This window comes from Pygoscelis adeliae, unplaced genomic scaffold (assembly GCF_000699105.1).
Source record: "Pygoscelis adeliae isolate BGI_AS28 unplaced genomic scaffold, ASM69910v1 Scaffold4, whole genome shotgun sequence".
NCBI lineage: Eukaryota > Metazoa > Chordata > Aves > Sphenisciformes > Spheniscidae > Pygoscelis > Pygoscelis adeliae.
This window is the reverse complement of record NW_008824986.1, coordinates 11,160,132-11,182,688: the sequence shown is the minus strand read 5'-3', so window position 1 is coordinate 11,182,688 and position 22,557 is coordinate 11,160,132. Positions and strand designations below refer to the sequence as shown.

Genomic DNA, 22,557 nt, shown 5'->3' with positions numbered 1-22,557 from the left:
CGCACGTGGGCGCGCAGGGGTGGCGGCGGGTGCGGCCTGAGGAGATCCCCTCGCCCACCCCACGACCCGCCTCCCGCCCTCCCACGGGGAGCGGAGGCTGACGCGGAGGGGAGCGGCCAGTCGTGGGCGGGCTCGTCTCTGCGCGCCGCGCGTTTGAAATGACACCCGCGGTGTGGGCAGATGCCAGCATTAGTCCTTTTTCTAATAAAATAAAGCGCTCTCGGAGAGATGGAAAAGACTTAAAAGCATGTCAGTGCTACAGAACTTGATAAAATAGCAAAATTTGGAGCAACGGAATTCTCTCTTCCGAGTTGTCTGCTAATAGTGTACCGCATAAGAGAGAGACTATAAATAAAGATTGGGTTCATTTACTTTTCAGTAGGATCCCAGCTTCTGGAGTCGGGGAAAGCTGCTCCTGAGGCTGCGGCACAGACATCAACCCCGGGACGGCGGGTAGCGAGTTCTTCCGCTTGGTGCTCGGCTGAGGAACGTTCGTTGGGTCTGTGGAAACAGGAACATGGACTTGAACAGGCTTTGTACAAGCTAATATTGCAAACACAGTTGGTATCTCTGCTTTTTTTTCACTTAAGCCATTGTTTTATGTGATTTACTAGCGATAGAAATAATGGATTTGCTCTGTTTTAATTAATGAATTGATTAAAATTAATTTATGTAAATGTTTTAGCATAAAAACTGCGGAGGAAAGGAGACTGTTGTATCAGTCTCCTTTTTGAGTTTCTAAATGTGCTTGATGCTTCTGAAATGCACTGCAAATTCATCCAGTTTTAGAAACATTTATTTTCTGCTTTTGGTGACAATGTGGTTGCAAGGTGCCTCGGGAGATTATTCTGATCCTGGAAGAGCGATGAGCTGCACACAATTACAGACTTCTGGTGAGGAGAATTATCTTTAACATGGAAGGGACTGGGTAAAATCCCTGTTTGGGGGATTTCCATGTGTTTGGGGGATCCCCATGTGTTCATATGCATTGTATTTTTGATATTTTTAAAGTAAAGATGAAAAAATGGAAAACAAAGAACAAGCTGAAATTTCGAAGAGTAGATTGTTTTATACTGAGTTTTTTACTGAGCTGACAATAGCCAGTATAAACATCCTAAACATTGTATCCGTTGGTAGCAACAATAATTAGAAACATAACATGTTTCTGATCTCATATAATGTCACTGTGGTATCAAAGTCCTTTAGAATAAACCAGTTTGATCCTGGCATGGGTTGGTGCTCTTTCTCCAATCAGCATTTAAGAATGTGCTGCTTTTTATTTGCATTAAGGTGTCTAACCAGTTTTTTTGCAAGCCTAATGGATTAAATTTTATTTCCCGTTTCCTTAGCAGGGGTGAACTATCGGAGTGCTTTTTCTGTTGTTTACCTTTGGAGCAGACGGTTCTCGTTCTTCTAGTTCTCCTGCGTAGAGCAGCTAACAGCCAGGTACACAGTGTCTGCGCGGATACTGTAGTAGTTTCTCCGGGAAATCTAGTCATGTTAAAACACAGCCTATTTTTGTTCACTTTTGGACTAACTTTAACTGGAAAACCTTTTTGGATAAAAGGTAAGCTTTCAGTTTTTGTTATGTATTCAGAAAGTTTCTCCAAGTCTTCTTGTACTCTCCGGTCCTGATTGTAATGATGCACACCTTTCAAATCGAGTCACGGCTCTGCCCAGGTATTAGGCTATTAGCTGACCTGCTAATTGAGAAAACCTTGTTCAAGAAGAAAAGTGTCTGGAAAAGATTACAGGTTGTAGCTTTTTATAGTTGAGCTCTTTGTGGTTTTTTTCTCCAGGATGTAGTAGGTATGTAAATACATCATCCTCGGTACAGGACACTGGTTGTGACAACTGCAGTTACTGTTGCTTTCATCAGTAGTAAAGACTTTGCCTGTTGGAAAAGGACCTGGGGGTGCTGGTTGACAGCTGGCTGAACATGAGCCAGCAGTGTGCCCAGGCGGTCAAGAAGGCCAGTGGCATCCTGGCCTGTATCAGAAATAGTGTGGCCAGCAGGAGTAGGGGAGTGATCGTGCCCCTGTACTCGGCCCTGGTGAGGCCGCACCTCGAATACTGTGTTCAGTTTTGGGCCCCTCACTACAAGACGGACGTTGAGGTGCTGGAGCGTGTCCAGAGAAGGGCAACGAGGCTGGTGAAGGGTCTGGAGAACAAGTCTTATGAGGAGCGGCTGAGGGAGCTGGGGTTGTTTAGCCTGGAGAAAAGGAGGCTGAGGGGAGACCTCATTGCTCTCTACAACTACCTGAAAGGAGGTTGTAGCGAGGTGGGTGTCAGTCTCTTTTCCCAGGTAACTGGCGATAGGACGAGAAGAAATGGCCTCAAGTTGCGCCAGGGGAGGTTTAGATTGGATGTGAGGAAAAATTTCTTTACTGAAAGAGTAGTTAAACATTGGAACAGGCTGAAGTGGTTGAGTCACCATCCCTGGAGGTATTTAAAAGACGGGTAGATGAGGCGCTTAGGGACATGGTTTAGTGGGCCTGGTGGTGTTGGGTTGACGGTTGGACTCGATGATCTTAGAGGTCTCTTCCAACCTTAATGATTCTATGATTCTATGACTGTAGAAAGAGATTTCTTCTTCAGCAACGTGAGGGAAATTCCTACAGTTTTGTTTTAGTTCCTCATTAACTCATTTCCATTTATGATTTGGCTTCAGATTTTAGATTTAAATGTAACACCTGAAATATTTCTTAGAAATGTATATTTTTATGATGTGCATTAAAGATGGTTTCCTGCTTTCAGGTGTCAAAATTTAAATTGTTAGAACCACATTTCCACTGTTAGTTCAACATACACTTAACTAATGAAACAGAATGTATTTTGTGATTTAGATAATAAAATTATTGAAGATTAAGAGCAAAGTCAGAAGTAAATATTGAGTGTCAATATTCTTTGCAGACCTGTTTGCTAACAGCAACTTCCACATTTTGATTGCAATTCCAGTCTTTAATGTTAAACATATGCTACTTGCACCTAGCTTTTAAAAATCCTGATGTTAGCTAATAGGTAGAGATCATCATTACACTGAAGAATCCTCCTCCTTGCTTTGAATGGATGATTCTGTGGCTTCTTTCCAATTATGAATTCCTTTCACAGAAACATGAGAGGCTGAAGGTGACTTTGTGCTACTATAAATGAGAAGAAATCTCTTTGTTTCCTTATGAAAGAACAATTTAAGAAGGAAGAAACCATTTTAATTGTTAAAACCCATGTTATTGTTGATTCTGTAACCTGTTTAAAAGCAATGGTTGTGTCTCTGTTGATCAAAGTCAACACTCAAACCAGATCGATGAGCAGACAAGAAAAAGGAAGATGAATTCAAGTTCACACAATTTTAAAAAAAGTCACTGGAGATTGTTTTCATCTTTATAAAACTGTTTACCTGAAACCAGATACACAGCAGACTTCTTATCTTTAGCTCCCTGCATTAGCATGATGTTCTGGAGATAATTCTGGTATAATGTAAAAGGCTACAGACCTTTTGCAAAGGTTTGACTGTCGCTGGAACTAACAAAATGCAGCATTAGGCAATGGCAGGAGGCAGCATGGTGAGCCAAGATTATACGTGCAGCAGGTGGCAGAATTATATCCAGAGGACAACTATAAGTATTCCTCATTCAGGGCAATGGGGAAAGGAGTAGGAGTAAAGGGATTTAAACGGAAGGAGAGGGCTGAAGGGGGGTTGATTTAATCAAGGAAAGGACAGAAGGAAGTAGAGACATGAGCAAGAAGAAGACAAGCAAGTGCAGGACCTAACAGTAGGTAGAAGGCAAGACCATAGCAAATGGCTCTGTAACCAGTAAAAAACTGGTTACAGTTAAAAAACTGGTAACCAGTAAAAAACTGGTTACAGAGTATTTAGGGACTGAATTTATTTCTTCTGGAGATACAATATTCTCCAATTCTCTGTCTAGCCAAGTTCTGCAACATCCTGGCAAAGTTAGATCCACCATTCAAAATAATTGTATTATATGTCCATCAGCCACTCCTAGAGAGCCTTGCTGTAGATTTACAGATCAGCACAGTCTTCCTGTCACTGATGAGGTGATTTCACAAAGCTTGAAAGAACTTAATTCTATCTGAGAAGTTAGCATCTCTTGCACAGTTGATTTTAACTGGCCAGCTACTTCAAAAATTACTGTGAGGGGATAGATGGGTGGACACAGAAGGTAGGTGCGTAAATTTTCTGTGGTACATTAGGTTAAAAGTGTAGGTCATGGAAGAAAAAATGTTTCAAAAATGGTAGACAAAGATACAAAGTTAATAATCCAGAATATGTGAGAATTAAGATTGTGTTTAAATCATTTGATAGATTTTCTTTGTGTGCTCCAGAAGGCCCCAGCTTTAAACTGAGGTTACTTTTTCTAGATCAGTTTGACCATTCCTAAACTATTTCTTCAAAGTATGCAGTGAATACAGGAAGGGATTTTTTTTTTCTTGTGCTTGGGATTCTCTGTTATGTTACTGTCATATGCATTGAGAGATTTACTTTTTTTCAAACAATAATTAATTTGGTTTGATATCGTATATATGAAGGAATGAGAAAAATTTGAGCTATTATCCCAGTTTATAATGTAAGTAACTAAGACCAAGAGTTAAAGCCAAGACTGCCAGACAGTTTTGGACACCCTATTTCAGAAAACTTTTGCTCAAATTTGCAGTTTTTAGCACTTTACATCAGTTGTGTTTGGGGTGGTGTAGTCATTAACATTGAATACAGTCAAAATAGCATTTCTGCAGAGAATGAGGCCACATATATTTAGTTTAAACACTCAGAAATGAAGAGTAACTTGGCCATGAATTAAAATGTTGATTTCTGTGACTTTCCCAGCATAACCCAAGAACTCTGTCAGAGACAGAACAGACCAAACTGAGCGTGGGCAGTCAGGTCCTGTACTGGTGAAATTACTTTCTCCATTTATGGCCTGATCAGAATGATTTTTCAGCAATGACCACTGTGCAGATGCCAACATGACATCTGATGACTGACATGACCTTTCTGATTCTTTAGAAATTTCAAACTTTATTTTTAGACATTTCAAACTTTATTTTTAGGTGCATCTTCTGAACAGACATCCAGACTTTCTACATTAGAAGTAATTATTCCTCGAAGTCTGACAGACAGAGAGAAACATCACCCACTTTTTCATGAGGTTTGTTATTCTGATTTTTTCTTCTGATGATGCTGTTTTTCACAATATTGGCCTAATTACACACACACAATGTATAGTATATACAGATTATTTTTGTGAAGAAATCTGCACTATCTCTTCAGATTCTTAAGTGTTTTCAACTAGTTTAGAGTAAATTTGTTCCCACAAAGGTCTGTGGCTACACTCTAAGTTAACACCTTTCAAACTTCTAGTCTCTGTTAACAGACAGAGTGGGAAGGAACAGGAAGACTATTTCCATTTCCTCTGAGCCAGATTAGATGTTGAACTCGAACTTGAACTAACATCCATGCTGTATATGTTCTTTTGCTCATTGTACCTGGTCTTTGGATAACCAGAGGATTTCAACCATGTAGCACCTAAAGAGCTGATGCCTACTTTGTGGAAATGGTCCCACAGAGTCACACAGGTTAAATGAATTAGTTAAAAGAGAAAGATCTGAGCCTTAATTCTTCAGTTCTGAGGTAGCTTACCTTTGTTCCAGATATCAAGTTCCATTACTGAAGTAACTGTTAATGAAATAGCATTAGTCATCTTTGTGCAAACCGATTAAGGAAGGAAGAATCCGTGAGTCATTCATCCGGCTGCCGATGATTTATATAAGGAGTGTCACGAAACATAATGTGGTAGTTGGGCAAAGAGTGCATATGCGGGCTGTGCCCTTCTTGGGGATCCGAGTCTGGCCACCTTCATCCAAGCTGTATCTACCTCCTCTCCACTAGCGTCTGAGGACCATCTGTTCCTGAGCCTATAGAACTATAGCGTGGTAGTCTAGGTTTAGCTTTACTAACACTTCTTTTTTTGTTCATAGAATCATAGAATCATAGAATCATTAAGGTTGGAAGAGACCTCCAAGATCATCGAGTCCAACCGTCAACCCAACACCACCAGGCCTACTAAACCATGTCCCTAAGCGCCTCATCTACCCGTCTTTTAAATACCTCCAGGGATGGTGACTCAACCACTTCCCTGGGCAGCCTGTTCCAATGTTTAACTACTCTTTCAGTAAAGAAATTTTTCCTTACATCCAATCTAAACCTCCCCTGGCGCAACTTGAGGCCATTTCCTCTCGTCCTTTCGCCAGTTACTTGGGAGAAGAGACCGACACCCACCTCGCTACAACCTCCTTTCAGGTAGTTGTAGAGAGCAATGAGGTCCCCCCTCAGCCTCCTTTTCTCCAGGCTAACCACCTCGCTACAGCCTCCTTTCAGGTAGTTGTAGAGAGCGATGAGGCCTCCCCTCAGCCTCCTTTTCCCCAGGCTAAACAACCCCAGCTCCCTCAGCCGCTCCTCATAAGACTTGTTCTCCAGACCCTTCACCAGCCTCATTGCCCTTCTCTGGACACGCTCCAGCACCTCGACGTCCTTCTTGTAGTGAGGGGCCCAAAACTGAACACAGTATTCGAGGTGCGGCCTCACCAGGGCCGAGTACAGGGGCACGATCACTTCCCTACTCCTGTTGGCCACACTAGTTCTGATACAGGCCAGGATGCCATTGGCCTTCTTGGCCGCCTGGGCACACTGCTGGCTCATGTTCAGCCGGCTGTCGACCAGCACCCCCAGGTCCTTTTCCGCCAGGCAGCTTTCCAGCCACTCTTCCCCAAGCCTGTAGCGCTGCATGGGGTTGTTGTGGCCGAAGTGCAGGACCTGGCACTTGGCCTTGTTCTTTTAATACCACAAATTTTACATTTCCATTTTTCTGTAGACTTTATATCTTCTACATTCCCTCTACAAATTTCTAATGGCAGACATATTTAATTTCTTCTGTAGGTTGTGTGTTTTTTCATTCTGTCTTCTTAGCTTAGTAGAATTTAAACTTCCTATAGGAAAGAATGTAGAGTGTGCTGCTGAGGCTTTGAAAGGCATGAGGGTTAGGAATGTGTGTTTTGTAAATGTGGTAAATACTTAAGACATATATAGTAGTTGAACTTCTCTTGTCAAAGAAAACATGGAACTGACACAACCAAGTAGAAAATCACCTAATTAAGTGATATATTTTGTTCTGTTTTCAGAAGCATTCAGATGACAATCTTTCTTACGCAATTAAAACCAGAAATGGAACATACCTCCTAAAACTGAAGAAAAATAAGTATGTGATAGAGTGTTCTAAGAAATCATTCCATCTTGGGATTTAGTTGCATATAGTATTCAGACTATCAAAATACAGACAAGTATTTTTATACTGAAAAAATTCAGAAGAAACCATTTAAATGGCAGATTGTAGTAATTACAAAATTACTGTTAAATAGTGTCTCTGTTATGGTACTAGCTTGCAAATAGAAGGGAATAATATTTTTTCTAGTTGTGCAGAAATTTATTTTGATTATTTTTTTATTAGCACCACACGATGGTAGATTTCAGAAAATCCTTACAGAAAATTAGAATTCAGCTCAACGTTAGCTCTTTAGTAGCGGGTAGGGGAGGGTTGTTAGCCGTGTTGTATTTGAAGAGATTTGTCTATTACTGTTGTTCCTCATTCCTGAGCCTGTAATAGTCCAGGCCCTGATATAACATAGTCCGCTCAGGTCCCACTCTATGGATATTTTAGTTAAAATATTTCAAAATAACTTATTGTCCAAATAATGCAGCTCATTTTGGAGGCATTTTGTTTCATATCCGTGGATTTTAATAATAATTTAGGATGAGTGTGCTGCTAACAGAATGTAGTACTTACTAGGATTCTTCACTTATTTCTTGCTTTTTAGACTGTTAAAAGAGCAGTAGTCTATTTTTGTTTCCAGAAAGCTTGTTAGCGAAGATTTTATGCTATATACCTATGCGGAAAATGGGAAACTGGAGGCCACACAATCAAAAACCAAGGTATCGTACATAACAAATTTCCCCTTTTGTTTAAGAGTTTCCTCAAACCAGGGAAGCCAAGCTTTATGAATTGAAGCCATACTAACAATTTGATATAACTGAGGATGACAACAAGGATGTGTATGTATCCAAATGTATTTTCAAAGCAAAAGTGAATGCACAACCATTCTTCAAATCTCTATAATAGAACAGTGAAAATTGTATACATTTTTGGCAGTGGAGGGGAAAATGCTAGTGATGCACATAAAGTATCTACAGAAGAAAAATAGATTTGCTGGGAAAGAGGCTTTTGTGAGTTTTCACATTTGTAGCATTGCTCTTTAACAGTTACCACTGATACAAAACATAAGGTTCTATGTCTTATGAGTGAGTGGGCTGTTTATGGTGATACAGCATCACTGTTTTCCAAGGTGCAAAAGGAGATGCCAGGAGATTATGCCAAGAGTGAATTTGAGCTGCCTGATTAGGTCGCCTTTGCATAGTATGCAATTAAAGGTACAATGGCAGCATCAAAGCTCTGTAGTTTTTAGGTCCTGTATCAAACAAGCCTTATAGATACTTTTGCATTTAATTTCAACTTTCAACTGCATGTGAGCTCAGTGAGACTTAAGTGGGTGCTTTGTGCATGGGAGATCTTCTCAGATCAGCCTTTGAGAGCAGTATGTTTAAGAACAGGATGAGCAATGTAGATTAAAAGATTTTGCTAAAAGATGGTGATGGGTTAAACTAAAAAGCTGGTTGTTTTCTAGAACCAAGGGACCAAATGCTATTGTCAGTACTCATGTCAAGTAATATTTTACTCCAAGAAGGTTGAGATTACTTCTAGAATAGGGAACCCTGTAAATTTGTGACAACCAGCCTTAATGTCATGCAAATAAAAAGGTTGGTTAGAAAATAAGTTTGCATTTGAAGGCAACAACCTTATTTTGTCATTAATTATGTGGTTTTGTTGCATTTCAGACACACTGTTATTATCATGGCACTGTTGAAGGAATTGCTGACTCAATGCTTGCTCTTAGCACATGCGATGGCCTTAGGTATTACCTCTTACTTTTTACTTCAGAATAATTCATTGTGCAGTACCAAAGTTAAACAGTAAAAAAACAGTTGCTATTCATCATACAGCTGGAGAGAAAACACCATCCTATCTTGCAATTTTTTTTATATTTTGCCTTTTGATGAAGCTGAAACTCTTTAGAGGTTTTATATCTTCCCTCAACTACCACTTTTTTTCCCCTTTTCCAAAATTCCTTCACAGAAAAAAATAACATGAGAGAGAGCATAATCCAAATATAGGCAGAACACAGGCATGAACTGAGGCCTCTATTACTTGATGCGAATGTCTTGACCAGAGGTATCTCTCTAGAAGAAATGCTGATGAAGCTTTTGCTAAACTTAACACACTCCTGCGAACAATTCTGTTCACAATTTTTTGTGTTTCAGATACAAGAAAATTGCATTTATTTGAGAAACATAAAGGGTCCAGATTAATGCACAAAAGATGGTGGTGTTCTCCCCGCAGAATCAGTCCATGTGAGTTGGCAAAATGAGATGGCATGCACAGCAAATTGTGCAGATATTCAGAATGTGCCTAGAGGGTGTCCATATTCCCCTGCCTTCACTGAGCTTGGCTCTTCAGCTGGACTTTGGATATACTTGTCAGTTGTAGTAGCCTTGTTCGGTTTGATGTTTTTTCACAAGCAGTAAGAGGCAAACGGGATAAAGTTCACCCACATCTTTCATGTATAGTATCACAGTGAGATGCCACTCGCAATAAATAATGACATTTCCTGGCATTCCTTAAAATGAAGAACAAAATAGTCAAAATACTGGTATTCCAGGTAACGCTGGATCTCACTAAGCAGAACAGATATTTCATTTCGGCTGTTCTGCAAACTTACACAGACTCAAATCCTTTGGTTACCTTGTAGTCATGTTTTTGAGGATGTTCTTTTGCAACATATTAACTAGAGAATTCTTGTTCTAAATATAGTTTTGAGATCCTGGAGAACAAGATAATAGCTTCTGAAAGATTCTGGTACAGCAAATGGGCATGTACCAGGTGTTTCTGAACCATGGACAAATGCAAAATCTTTATACTTAGCTGCACTCAGCAGTGCAATACTGCTATTGCCCTCATAAACACCCTGGTGATTCCTTTTAGCCTATCTTTCTGTCTTAGAAGATATCTTTTTCTAAAGTGCTAGATTACTTTAGCTGCATGGGGCTAGGAGTGAGACTAGAGATAAGGGCTAAAGGAGACCCTTTGCATCAGCTCTGTACCCACAATCCAGACTCCTTTAGTAACAACTTGGCTTTCCCACTAACTGATTCAAGGAGCCCATATATGTGTACAATTGGGTATTTTAAATAAGTTCTGTTTTGTCTTTTGAGATCCTGTTGGGCATTTGAACTTATACCCTATATTAAGATAATTTAAGATAATAATTTATTTCAACATAGTGGTATGAACAGTTCTAGTTTTTAAGTATCCGTCTGTCATTCACTCACCTAGTCATAGCCATGAGGGAGAAATTGTGGAATGATTTTTCATTCTTTTATGATTATTAGAGGAATTCTCTACATTGGTGGCAAATGGTATGGAATGGAGCCGCTCAACACATCCAGCACATTTGAACACGTGCTTTACCAGTTAGAAGATATGCAGGATATCCCCTTCCAATGTAGTGTGCTGAACGGCAGCCTTCACCACGAGAAGACGTTTGTGAAGCAGTCTGTGAAATATGTGTTTTTATCAAACAGCACCTCTAGCAGGGAAAAACTTTTGAGGGTAAATACCTTTCTGTTTCTCTCTTGAGTCCAAGCCTTCTCCACAGTCTGTTCCAGCAGCCAAGGGTCTCCAGAGCTCTTGCTTTGGCATGGTATCATTGCAGGTGGGTTTGGCCTGGCAGACCACTTCCTTGTTGCCTTCATTTTCACAGACCCCAAACTGGTGAGAGTACTGCTAAGGAAATCCTGAAACGGAAGAACAGCACAATGGGAATTTATCATAGCTTGAAGCATTCTTTTAGCAGAAGAGCAGAGCTCTGCCCAAGACAGTTGTGGTTATGATGTGAAGGGCATGAAGCTGCCATTCAGCTCATGCATCCCAGTGCCTGAGCAGAAGTGAATTACTGACATACAGATATTTATATGGAAATCTAAGGCAAATTGATAGGCCACATTAAAAAATGCATAATTGCTTTATAAATCCATGAAATTAAAATAATGAGAAAGATAAGTAAAAAAAACCTTGAACTCATTAGTCATTATGTTAACTTATTGTACTTTCTAATTTGCAGAAGAAGCGAGCTGTCCTGCCACAGAAAAGCTATGTGGAATTATTTGTGGTTGTGGATAAGAACAGGGTAATGATTTCATCCAATGCTACGTACATCTTATTAAACCATTAAAATTTTTCTCTGATATTCTCATATGATATTTTACAGTTTTTGCTGAAGAAATCTGATCCTGCTGCGGTGCAAAAGGAAACAGTTGAGCTGATTAATTACGTTGATGGGGTAGGTCAGATAAGTTGCTGAAATTCAGTAGTTTCTACTTTATCATAGTTTTCAAAAGAACAGCTAATGCAGTAAATCTGAACAATTATGTTCTGAATCTGTATTTGGAAGTTATATAGCAACTTGTAACACATTTAAGGCACCTCCTGAATCTGTGCACAAGTCTTATAGAGGTGTAGACAGAGGGAGAGATGCAAGATGTTTTTAAACCACTTCTCTGTGCTCCCAGACTTTGGCTGCTCCAGGAACGTAAGGTCTCCAGTGGGTTTTACATTTCCAGGAAGAGTATTTCTCATGTATGTAGTTCTTTTTTATTCAGCAAACTGTCAGTGCTGTGAACAATTCCGTAAGCTCTCTGATCATCTGTTCCCAATTTCTCCTCAAGACAATTAGCTAAGGAAATGAATGAACACGGTCTTTCCAACTTCTCCAACTGAAAGATATGTTTAGGTACCTTCATGAAGTAGAGTGCCTTCAGTCATATATTCTTTCCTCACATCAAACTGTTAATTATTCAAAGAAACTAAAGTTATGTCTCAGTCATTATGTTCAGCTTAATGTTTACAGTAGTAGTGATGTAACCTTTCATAATTCAGTTGAAACAGACTGATGGACAGCAATTATAATTTATTTTTTTCAGATGTATAGAGCATTAAACATCCAGATTGTTTTGGTTGGATTAGAGATCTGGACAGATACAAACCACATATCTGTAATGGATGGTTCAGCTGGAGATGTACTGAGTAGATTCGTTTCTTGGAGACAGAAAGATCTTCTTAAACGATCACGAAATGATGTTAGCCATCTCATAATGTAAGTGTTCGTTCAGTGGAAAAACTAGCCATGCTGCCAGTGTTGTTAATGTATATGATTCTAGGTTTGTGTATGAATGAAAATATAACTAGAGTAAAATTCACTCAACTTTCAAACTGTTTTAACCTGGAAAAATGTCAAGAAAGTGTAATGAATTCTTTATAGATAATCAACTCCAGGTGGCTCTGCTTGAGCAGGGGGGTAGGACCAGATGACCTCCAGAGGTCCTTTCCAACCTCTGCCATTCTGTGATTCTGTGAACTCGGAAGCACTGACATAGCAGATTTAGGTGATTGGTCATTATTTTCAAGCTCTGTTATTCAGATGTTCACTAATACAGTGAAACCCTGATAGGATGATAAATTTCTTCTTGACTTCAAGAAGACCAAATCTTGACTTGCAGTATTTGTTTCAGACTCATCAGTGTCTTTTAGTAGAAATCGTGAACTTTCAGCCCCTCTTTCAACAACATCTTCAAACTGCTTTTGTTGCAGAGGGAGAAGCTCTTATGGTGGATCCATTGGAATGGCTTTTGTGGGTACCGTCTGCTCACAAGTCCAGGGAGGGTCAATCAGCACTGTAAGTACATAATGTTGTGGTTAATGGAAGAAACTAGCACAGGAGCTGCTAAACTATCATAGATGTGCTGCTAGTGAGACCGAGAGGTACCTGAACAGTTGAAGGCTTTCCCCTGTGCATTTACACAACCCAGAGTTGTAGATGCTGCTATTGCCAGACATTGCTTCCACAGAGGTACCTTCCAGATCATCCTAATAAATAATGTGATTATTTATAAATAAATTGCTGACCTATTTGGTCAAGTCACTCAGGTCTCAGAGTGGTACGGTTTCTTTCATGGGGTTTCTGATATAAAAACTTGTGCATATTTTTGTACTTATATTTAAAAAAAAAAAGCTTTTTCCAATTTCTCTCTTAGTCATGTTCCAGTCCATTTGGCTGATTTAGTCCTGAAATAAATTTTTTATCTCCTTTTTGTAATTCAGCTAGCTCAGGTTGTATAAGAAAAGTCCATTCTTGTACCATTAATGTTCATAACCATGGTGGTTTTGGGATGGGAATGCAGCTACAAAATAATGTGTATTTTTTGATTCTTTACATGGATAGACAGTGAACATAGTGCACTCTATTCTCAGGTGTCTGGAATTCTCCACAATGGGGCTGTAAATGGGCAAGAATTTTAAATTTGGCAAAATTAGCCAGAAACTAGTTTTTTCTCCTTCACCCTTGGGGCAGCACCAGTATCTCCAGAGGTTCCTGTCCGTACAATATGGATGCCACAACATCATGGACAATCTTAGAGGGAGATTCTGTTCTTTAACAGTCTTTGTCTTTTTGTCATTGAAGACTCCATCAAAATCAGTGTCATGACTGATTAACTGTGTTGTTATTCAGAATATCATCCTAATGGAAGGAACAGAAAGTGTTCAGGAGTGGCAGAATCTGGCCCTACTGAAAAAACAGTGACAAATTGTCTGTTCTTGCTGCTTTCGCTTTGCAATACAATTCAGTATTCTGTCTTCATAGCCTCTGAGAGCTTTGTGGCTTGAATAAATCAGTAGGTAGAAACACAGTATTTTCTTTAGTTTCATAATTTTTTTAACACTGATTCTCTTTATTAGTTGAACCATAACAATGTGTTACGTCATGCTACAGTAGTTGCACATGAATTGGGGCATAATCTCGGAATGAAACATGATGATAAAAGGTGTCCTGCATCCTATATTATGCACAGCATAGATAAGTAAGACTTCCAGCTATTTTATTTTAATACTTGTTATTTATCTGCAGTGACTGTGCCTTATAAGCTGTGAAAGTCCCATGAATCTTGAAGAACTTTTGTGAATGGGGAGTTGTTTGAAAAGTTTAATCATAGAGGTGAATTCACTGACTTAGGTCTTGACATCATTTTAATTTATTTGAAATGTTATCAGTTTTCCAATCCAGTCATTCTTAATTTGTAGCATTCCTAAAAACTTATTGGGATTTTCTTCTTCTTTTTTTTTTTTTTAATGATAGTGTGTGTTGCTGTTTTTTTTACCCTGCTGAGAATGCTTTACATATATTCACTGGGTTTGTGCAAACATGCATCCTTTGCGCAGATTCTCTTAATGGTTAATTTAAACAAAACCTCTCGGCCTATGTTTCTTTCACTTCATTTGTTCTTTGGCTTCCCCTTAAGAGAAAAAGATCATATTATTTTATCTATCCACATTTGTATCAATAAATCGGGGTAATTGAACACTGGGCAAAACTACTATAAGAAGATGCATTCCTGAGTTCTTAGGGACTCCAAGTTAAGGTGAATGTCTTTCTGGAAAGTATTTTTTAATCAAGCATTTTTAGACTCAGTACAGATGAGGAATTTCTAAGGCCTGTTTTATGTAGGACACCAGAATGGATAATCTGATGGCCTCTTTGGCTTCTGAGAGTACTTGTGTTTGTTATACATAGTATTTTTAACTTCTAGTACTGTACTCTGATGCAAAATAAAGTAAAAATGAAGTATCTCATGATCTCCTAATGTTATGAAACACAATATTTATTATAGATTGACAATATTTTAAGGGCTTGAGTTGTATTTTTTCCTGTAAGCAAAATATTTATAATAAAAAAACAATATTATGCTTTCCAGTGGATCCCAGAATTTCAGCACCTGCAGTGCTGATGATTTTGAGAACTTTATTCTAAATGGAGGAGGAAACTGCCTTAGAAATCCTCCCAAAACAAGTAATATTTACAAAGAACCTGTCTGTGGTAATAATGTGGTCGATAACAATGAAGAATGCGACTGTGGCAAACCGCAGGTAATGAATGAAATTCAACTGGATACTTGTTGTATATTATATTATATTTGTTGTGTAATACTGGCCTTTTGGTATACCTGATTTGCATTAATATCTGAGGAGTTTTCCTTGTAAATTTACATTTTTGCAAACAATATGAAGATAAATTTTAGAAAAAGCCTAAAATCATACTTTGACTTTGATATGAGCTCAGTTAAGGGCTACAGGACTTCACAGAACTTTGAGCCAATGCCTAAGAAGAAGTGCATTTCAGTGCAGAGTATGTGGAAATGTCATTGTTTTTTGTGCTGGTTTTAGCAACATGGATATTTCTGTTACATAACAGAGACTACTCATCTATAGAGCACTTACAGGTTTCCTAACTATAACTCTTAAGCTTAGCCCACAACAAAATTACTTTTGTTGGTCATATTTGCATTGTCAAAATGTCCCCCAAAGAATGGGATATATTGACTCGTTCTTTAGAAAATAAAAGCATCTCAAAAAGACACCAATAAATCAAATGGCTGCCAGCAAACCCTGGTTCCATTGTATAGGCCTTCTTCCAAGTCATGGAAAGATACCAACATTTCTCTACATCAAACTGCTAGTGTAGTGGAAAAATAAGATGGGGGAAGGGGGGATAAGAAATGTTATTTAAAAGCCAAAGTGTTCTGCTTCTTTTAGTGTCCATTTAAAGTGTAAACCTATCCTATACCCCTGTGCCACGACACATCAAAACAGATGTTTTTCTGATGACTTCTGGTAAAAAAATACAGCCAAACTGTATGCTGGTTTCTGTTAGAGCAGAAGGCTGTCAACCTCAGAACATGCAAGAGAGACGGTGTATTTAAAGTTTGGTTTGTCTGTGCACTTGGTTTGATGATATACTTTCCTACCTATATAGCGAGGTAAAAACATTGTGTCCCCTTGTCCATGGTTGTTCTTCAGGAATGTACTAACCCTTGCTGTGATGCTGCAACCTGCAAACTCACACCTGGATCGCAATGCGCTCAAGGACTGTGCTGCAAAAATTGCAAGGTAGGCTATGTTTTATTAAGCTGAACTGATACTATTTACTAGTATTTTTTAATGTTTGAAAAGAGGTATCATAGTACTCTTGACATATTTTCACATTATCAGACTTCATTCACGGGTAGAGAGCGTGTAAGCAGAGAATTTGTATCTAACAACTCTTGGCCAGTAGCTTAGAAATGGTATGTCATCTCTGTGTCATCCCTCGTAGGAGGCAGGAGCAATCAGGGGACTCAGTAGTAATCTCCATTACACAACACCAAGCTTCTCCAAAGTCTATGATAGTTGGCCGCTTTTTAATTTGTACTTGTGTATGCATCTGTACAATCTGCCCAAGTCCTCTGCAGGCTCAGCTCATAAACGTTAGAGCTACACCATATGAAACTGAGGGAAGCTTTGGATATTCGTTAGATATTGATCTGAAAAACTATTTCGTCTTCCTTAAAATCACAAAAGGTTCCCGGTTGTCATTGTTTCATGTTAGAGCTTCCGCTGCTGCAAAATAAAAGTAGGGTGGCATTCCTCTCTGGTTCTAGTTTAAAGTGGCAGGAGCAGAGTGCAGATCGAAAATGGATTTCTGTGATCTACCTGAATACTGCAATGGAAGCAATGCCTACTGTCCAGATGACGTTTATATCATGAATGGTTACCCATGTGACAACATGAAGGCATATTGCTACTATGGAGTATGCCAGAGTTTTGATTCACAATGTGAATCTATATATGGAAAAGGTATGTTTATAATTTAATGTAAAAGGCTTGTAGTCTCCTAATAGACATTTCTGATTTTTCTTTTTCTTTCTCATATTTTTGAGACAGTGTAGTGGCTTACTAAAAATCACTATTTTTTGTACAGGAGCACGAAAAGCACCTAATCTGTGCTTTGAAAAAGCAAATATTAAAGGAGATAGGTTTGGAAACTGTGGAATGAGAGGTGGAGCGTACAAGAAATGTCCTGTTCAGTAAGTCACCAGCAAATAAAAGCTAACCCTGAAATCTTCAATGTAAAAAATATATTCTGTTGCAAACTCTTAGAGCATGAGATTTAAAAGAACATTGAAATGCAAGCTAAAAGTTTGACTGGATGGTGTATTTGCACTGATACTATTTTTTTTGTTCACCTTGTCTCTGAGTGTCATTCATTCAATACAGGCATAGTCTGTGCGGCAAGCTCCAGTGCACATCTGTTAGTCTTCAAAATCTTCCTGCTTGGAGTGTTGTCAATAACGCATCTGGAGTTTTATGCTGGTCTTCCGACTTTGACTTAGGATCAGATGTCCCTGATCCTGCTCAAGTTCATGATGGAAGTTTGAGTGGAGAAAAGAAGGTAAGATGAGTCACAGCGGCATTACAGAATATATTCCACCAACTGGAAAGTTCTTAACTTTCAAAAGCATTACATAGCTCTCTTATTTGTATGACATAATGTAATAAAAAATCTGCTTTTTGAGACATACACATACAAACAATTAATTAGCTCTTCAACAACTGGGATGCTACAGATCAGCGTTCTGCATTATCAGTTATTCAAATTACTCCATCAAGATGCATCCAAAGACTTAAGAAAAACTGAGACAAATACAGCTATAAAATTGTGAAGTACTGAATGTTCTATCAGCCCTTTTTCTTGACATTTAAGTAAAAGCTGTAGAGTTGTAAATGTATACATTTATGTAGTATATTTATAAAAGGATAGGATATTTTTAAGTTTTGTGTTGGAAAGACGCTAATTACTTTTTCCAGGCCTGTGTAAATTTTGAATGTGTTGATGCAAGTCATCTGGGCTACAGCTGTGATGTAAAGCAGAAGTGTAATGATAATGGGGTGAGTAGATGATGTTTTCATGCCCTGTTTCTAGAAGACAGAGATAGGTGCAAAATCCCTGCATAAAAGCAATAACCAGCCAGATGGCTTTGGTTTTTTTCTGACCTGTATTAAAAGTTAAGTCCACTTTTTAATCTGTAATTCATGTTGCCAGTATACTGTAAACCTCTTAGCACTAACATTGAAAGACGTTTTTTCTGAATTTCCCTAGGGAATTTTCTAATGTTACTGAGCTGTTGAACTGTAAAAGGAAAATATTCCTTTGAGGAGGACAGTCTAGTGATTCCTGATTTATATATGTCTCCATCAAAAATCAAAAGGGAGTCCAAAGGTTGTAAAACTGAGTTCTTTGGACTGTAATCTATTGCAGGCAAATAACAAAACAAAGATTAACTTCTATAGAGGATTAACTTCTGGTATCAGTGTCACTCAGTGTTTTGGGATGTTGTGGAGGGGGAGAGCTTATTCCCAAGCAATACTATGGAATATTTCTTGTTTCCACGTGCAATTCTTCATGTGTAACTCCAAATATATACTGGCGGTTGAAAGTGGCCGCTTCCAGAAAGGCATTGTTCGTTTGATTAATCCCTGTTGTATTGACTGTAGGTGTGTAACAACAAGGGGAACTGCCACTGCAATTCTGGATGGGCGCCTCCGTTCTGTAACCAGTCAGGCTACGGCGGCAGTGTTGACAGTGGTCCAGCTCACATAGGTAGGATAGTGAAACTGGCCTTCATTCTGCCCCCAGTGCCTGACAAAATAATCTACTAATAACAGGTTTTTTTCAGTCTCTTTTCAACTGTTTTTTTCTACCGCACGGGACATTTAATCATGGACTGACTTGAAGGACAAACATTATTATCTGATGTGTAGGTTTGCAGACATCAAGGAAGTTGGTCCAAGGGAGAATTTGACCTCTGTTTTGTCTGAGATAAAAAGCAATACATTAGTTGCTTAGAAATACTGTTACACTTTTTAAATAGTTAGATATTTACTTAGGTATTTAAAACAGAGTTTTGATAAAACGGATGTAATAGAGGAAGACTATAGCTTGAGAATGAAACCGGCAGCCTTTATATATGGAAGGGGTCTCAGAAATGAGAGGGGCTAAGGAGGTGCATGCAGCAGTTGGCTCGTGTAAGAGCCATGAAATTCTGCAAAGGGAAAATGGAGTAGATTTTGCTGTCCTTCACACTGAGAGACCACGCAAATGTTTTGTATTTAGTAATAGCTTAGGAAGACAAAGAAGACGTGCCGATCAGTTGTGGGTAAGCAAATACAAAATGAATTTGTCTGTGTTAGAATTCTTGAAAAAAGATATGGGAAAGGAAAAAGGTTGTATATCATACAAGATGGGGTGGGTAAGGCAGAAAGAACTTGTGATAACATAAGGCCAAATCCTACTTTTCTGATCATAGTGTTTTATAAATTTCAGTGGTGTTACTAGTTTTAATGTATAATAATTTGAGGATTGTAGTTTTTACAACAGAAAGGTGGTTTTAGCAGAAAAAATGCTTTAACATGAGGTTGAACAAGATTACTATCTTACATGATTTCAATTCTTTTTCTCTAGATACATCACTTCGGGATGGTCTGCTTATTTTTTTCTTCCTTGTGTTGCCAATAGTAATCGTTACTGTATTAGCAGTAATTAAGCGTGATGCAATAAAAAGAAAGTTTTGCAGGAAAAGTAGAAGACCACACAGGTATTTCACTTACTACAAATGCGTATTTCAACACTTGAGAGCATGCTCCAGATTAATTCAGCAAGCCAGTTAGATGCTTTATCTATACAAAGAATTCCATACCTCCTAGAAGACGAGACTTCCCTGCTATTAGTAGTAGCAGGTAGTTCAATAGCCAGTACCCTGCTATTAGGTAGTTTAATCCAGATAGTCCAATTGTCAGTTCTCAAGCATTTTTTCCCAAAATGCATTCACTTTCTGAATTGTTATTGATAATTGTATTGCATGGACACAGGGGCATAGCATACTGAAATTATTTGCCAAGGCCAGAGGGGGTGGAGTCAGGAACAGAATCCAGATCTCTGAGCTGTAGCCTCATACCTTGAAAAACACCGCATCCCTGAAGGTAGTTAAACCAAATGGGGATTTGCCTGATGACATGGTTTTTATTTCAGGGATAACAATGTGCAGCAACCAAAGCAAAATAACAGACCAAGTACTAACACAAGAAATGATCAGGTAAGATAGATGCATACCTCCATTATTTCGTGTTGAGTAATCCAAATTATACAGTGTCTTTTCTCTGGCATAGTTATTGATGACTGTGTGGCTTTTTGATACGTTGAAACCATCTGAATTTCCAAGTATTTAAAATAATTTATAATCTGTTAGATGGCATTTCTGTTTGCGTAAGTATGAGCTTTATTGCCTACCCTGTCAAAACAGGCTGTGAGTGGTATGGGATGAAACAGGCTGCTACTTAGCAGAGCAGCCGAAGATTGAACTCTGAATTCTGCGGCCAAATACCACAGAAGGTGCTTAGCCCGTCTGTGGATCTAATTATGAAAACAAAATGTTGCAAGAGAATAAGAAGGAAATGAAAATTAGTTCTAAAATACCACTAGGTTAATACTGAATGATTAGCCACACCAAAATCTGGTTTTTTTGCTAACTTGATTTTCTGTGACATCTTTTCCAGCCTGCCACATCAAGTCCTGATTTTTTTACCATATCACATTTCCCTGGTCCAAGGTTTGTAGTATTTAAAACCTCCTTTACTTCATGTTTGCTACGTTTACATTGCTGTATCATTGTAAGTGAAGTTCTAATGTCTCACGTCCTGCTTAGGAGGATTTTTCATGCAGCATCATGAGAGATAAAAATAAACACTCGAAGGAGAAATGCTGTTTTACTGCTTGTATGGAAAACAGCATAATGGGACACGTACATGCTACTAGGGAGAGGGAGGGGCAGACAGAGTTAAATATATGTGTAAATGCTAGCAACTGTTTCATTTTTAAACAGTGAAGAACCAGTTTAGAAATACCAGTTGTCTCACCTCATGATTACAAAATGTGCTTTCCACACTTCAGGCAGCCAGTACAAACCCAGTTTCCTGCAGTTCCTTCAGGACCTCAGCGACCCGCAGTCCCACCAAGACCAGCTGTCTGAAAACTTTCTTGCGAACCCTCAACCAATTCTGACAAGTAACTGGTCTGAAGAAAATTAAAGATTGCAGTTCTCCACTCCTCTCCTTGTGCAGCCAAAATGCCTTCTGAAAGCACGTACCTCTGGAAGAGACTTGATGCTAAGAAGCACTGAACACAGATTTTGTAGCATCCATTATTTTGCTAATTGCTGCTGGCTGTATTTGTGCCTCTTGTACCTCACCTCTTGGGTTTTTTTTTAAACCAAAAGCCTGAAGTTCAGCTCTTGTTAGATTAGATCTATAACAGCATCAGAGAACAGGACTCTTCTGAAGTGTAGCCTTACTTGCAGGCCAAAGTTCAGTTATTTACACACATAATTTATCCACCTCTACTCATACGCTGCTGCGAAAATGAGAACGGGTTGACCTCTTGGGAAGCCCGGAGTCTGCCTGCCTCCTGGACCGTCCTCTCAGCAGTATGCTGCCGGGGACCTACGCAGCCGTACCCCGCATGGCAGGCTTGCAGACAGTTCCCGTGCCTTGCTCTAAGCCTTGTCTTCGGTGTAACCCTATCAAAGCTGGAATGAAGATCCCACCTCTCATTACCTACCAGCTGCGTTACTTTCCAGTTTTAATGTTTACAGCTTGAAGTTTTTGCTAGAAACTGATTCCACTACAAAAGCAACAGGTAACTTCCGTCGTTCTAAATGCGACAATTAGAAAACGGTACCGACTTAGAAGAAAGTGTATGAAGTTACGTAGTTTGTCAAAATGGCAACTAATGGAAAAGAAGCTGCTACGGTGAGAAAAACTCACGGGCAAGAACAAAGCCGTGGCTACTGATCAAGCTGTACTTTGGAGAGTAACTCACGCACTGGCCATGTTCACGTGCAGACTTTGGGAATATGAACTAGCAAAAAGAGTGACTAAATTATGGAATTGCCTCACCAAGAAAATATTTCTAATCCCTTAGATGGTCATTTCACTGAAGAGCTGGATGAAAGAACCCAAAATGTATTGCAGGCAAAAATCTGCACAGGCAAGGAGCGTCTTCCAAAGAAGCGTCATCTTCCTTAATTCCTCAGAATCTTAAATTATTAAATATTTTTAATTATTGCTAAATATTAAAATTATTGGTAGTTAATATTTAATATTAGTATTTAATACGTTATTAAAAATTATTAAATAATGTTAAATATTCCTATCATTTAGACCGTATTAACAAGCATAATATCACATTAATATAATTTAAAATAAGCCACCGGGGTCAGCACCCGTAGTAGTCTCTTGATTTTATGATCCTAACAAAAACCACCGCTGGGCGCACCCGGGATCACGCAGCCGTCTGACGCTTCGGGGTTCACTGAAATGTATTATTGAATTTATTATCGAAATAAAATTGAGTAAAAACCGGCTGTTTCACGGGCTCCGACAGACCGGT

At 38.9% G+C, this 22,557-nt stretch overlaps 2 protein-coding genes across 2 annotated transcripts in view; one reads left to right on the top strand and one right to left on the bottom strand.

Annotated features, from left to right (window-relative positions):
- LOC103918646 (chromosome unknown open reading frame, human C10orf88) overlaps positions 1 to 1,499 on the bottom strand; it is a 7,100-nt gene extending 5,601 nt beyond the window's left edge. The window contains exons 1-2 of the mRNA XM_009326026.1: positions 1,388 to 1,499; positions 373 to 501 (exon numbers count right to left, since the gene is read on the bottom strand). Of these exons, the coding sequence (XP_009324301.1) occupies positions 373 to 501; positions 1,388 to 1,499 (241 nt within the window). The remainder of the gene's footprint in view (positions 1 to 372; positions 502 to 1,387) is intronic.
- On the top strand, positions 1,498 to 21,139 carry LOC103918645 (disintegrin and metalloproteinase domain-containing protein 9-like). The gene is made up of 21 exons (XM_009326024.1): positions 1,498 to 1,578; positions 5,049 to 5,168; positions 7,198 to 7,274; positions 7,927 to 8,005; positions 8,966 to 9,042; positions 10,577 to 10,796; positions 11,455 to 11,526; positions 12,167 to 12,339; positions 12,834 to 12,918; positions 13,980 to 14,101; positions 14,993 to 15,164; positions 16,095 to 16,184; positions 16,715 to 16,910; positions 17,035 to 17,140; positions 17,331 to 17,505; positions 17,922 to 18,002; positions 18,609 to 18,714; positions 19,576 to 19,708; positions 20,143 to 20,206; positions 20,667 to 20,719; positions 21,061 to 21,139. The coding sequence occupies exons 1-21, from the start codon at positions 1,498 to 1,500 to the stop codon at positions 21,137 to 21,139; spliced, it is 2,361 nt and encodes a 786-aa protein (XP_009324299.1).
- The last annotated feature ends 1,418 nt before the right edge of the window (positions 21,140 to 22,557 follow it).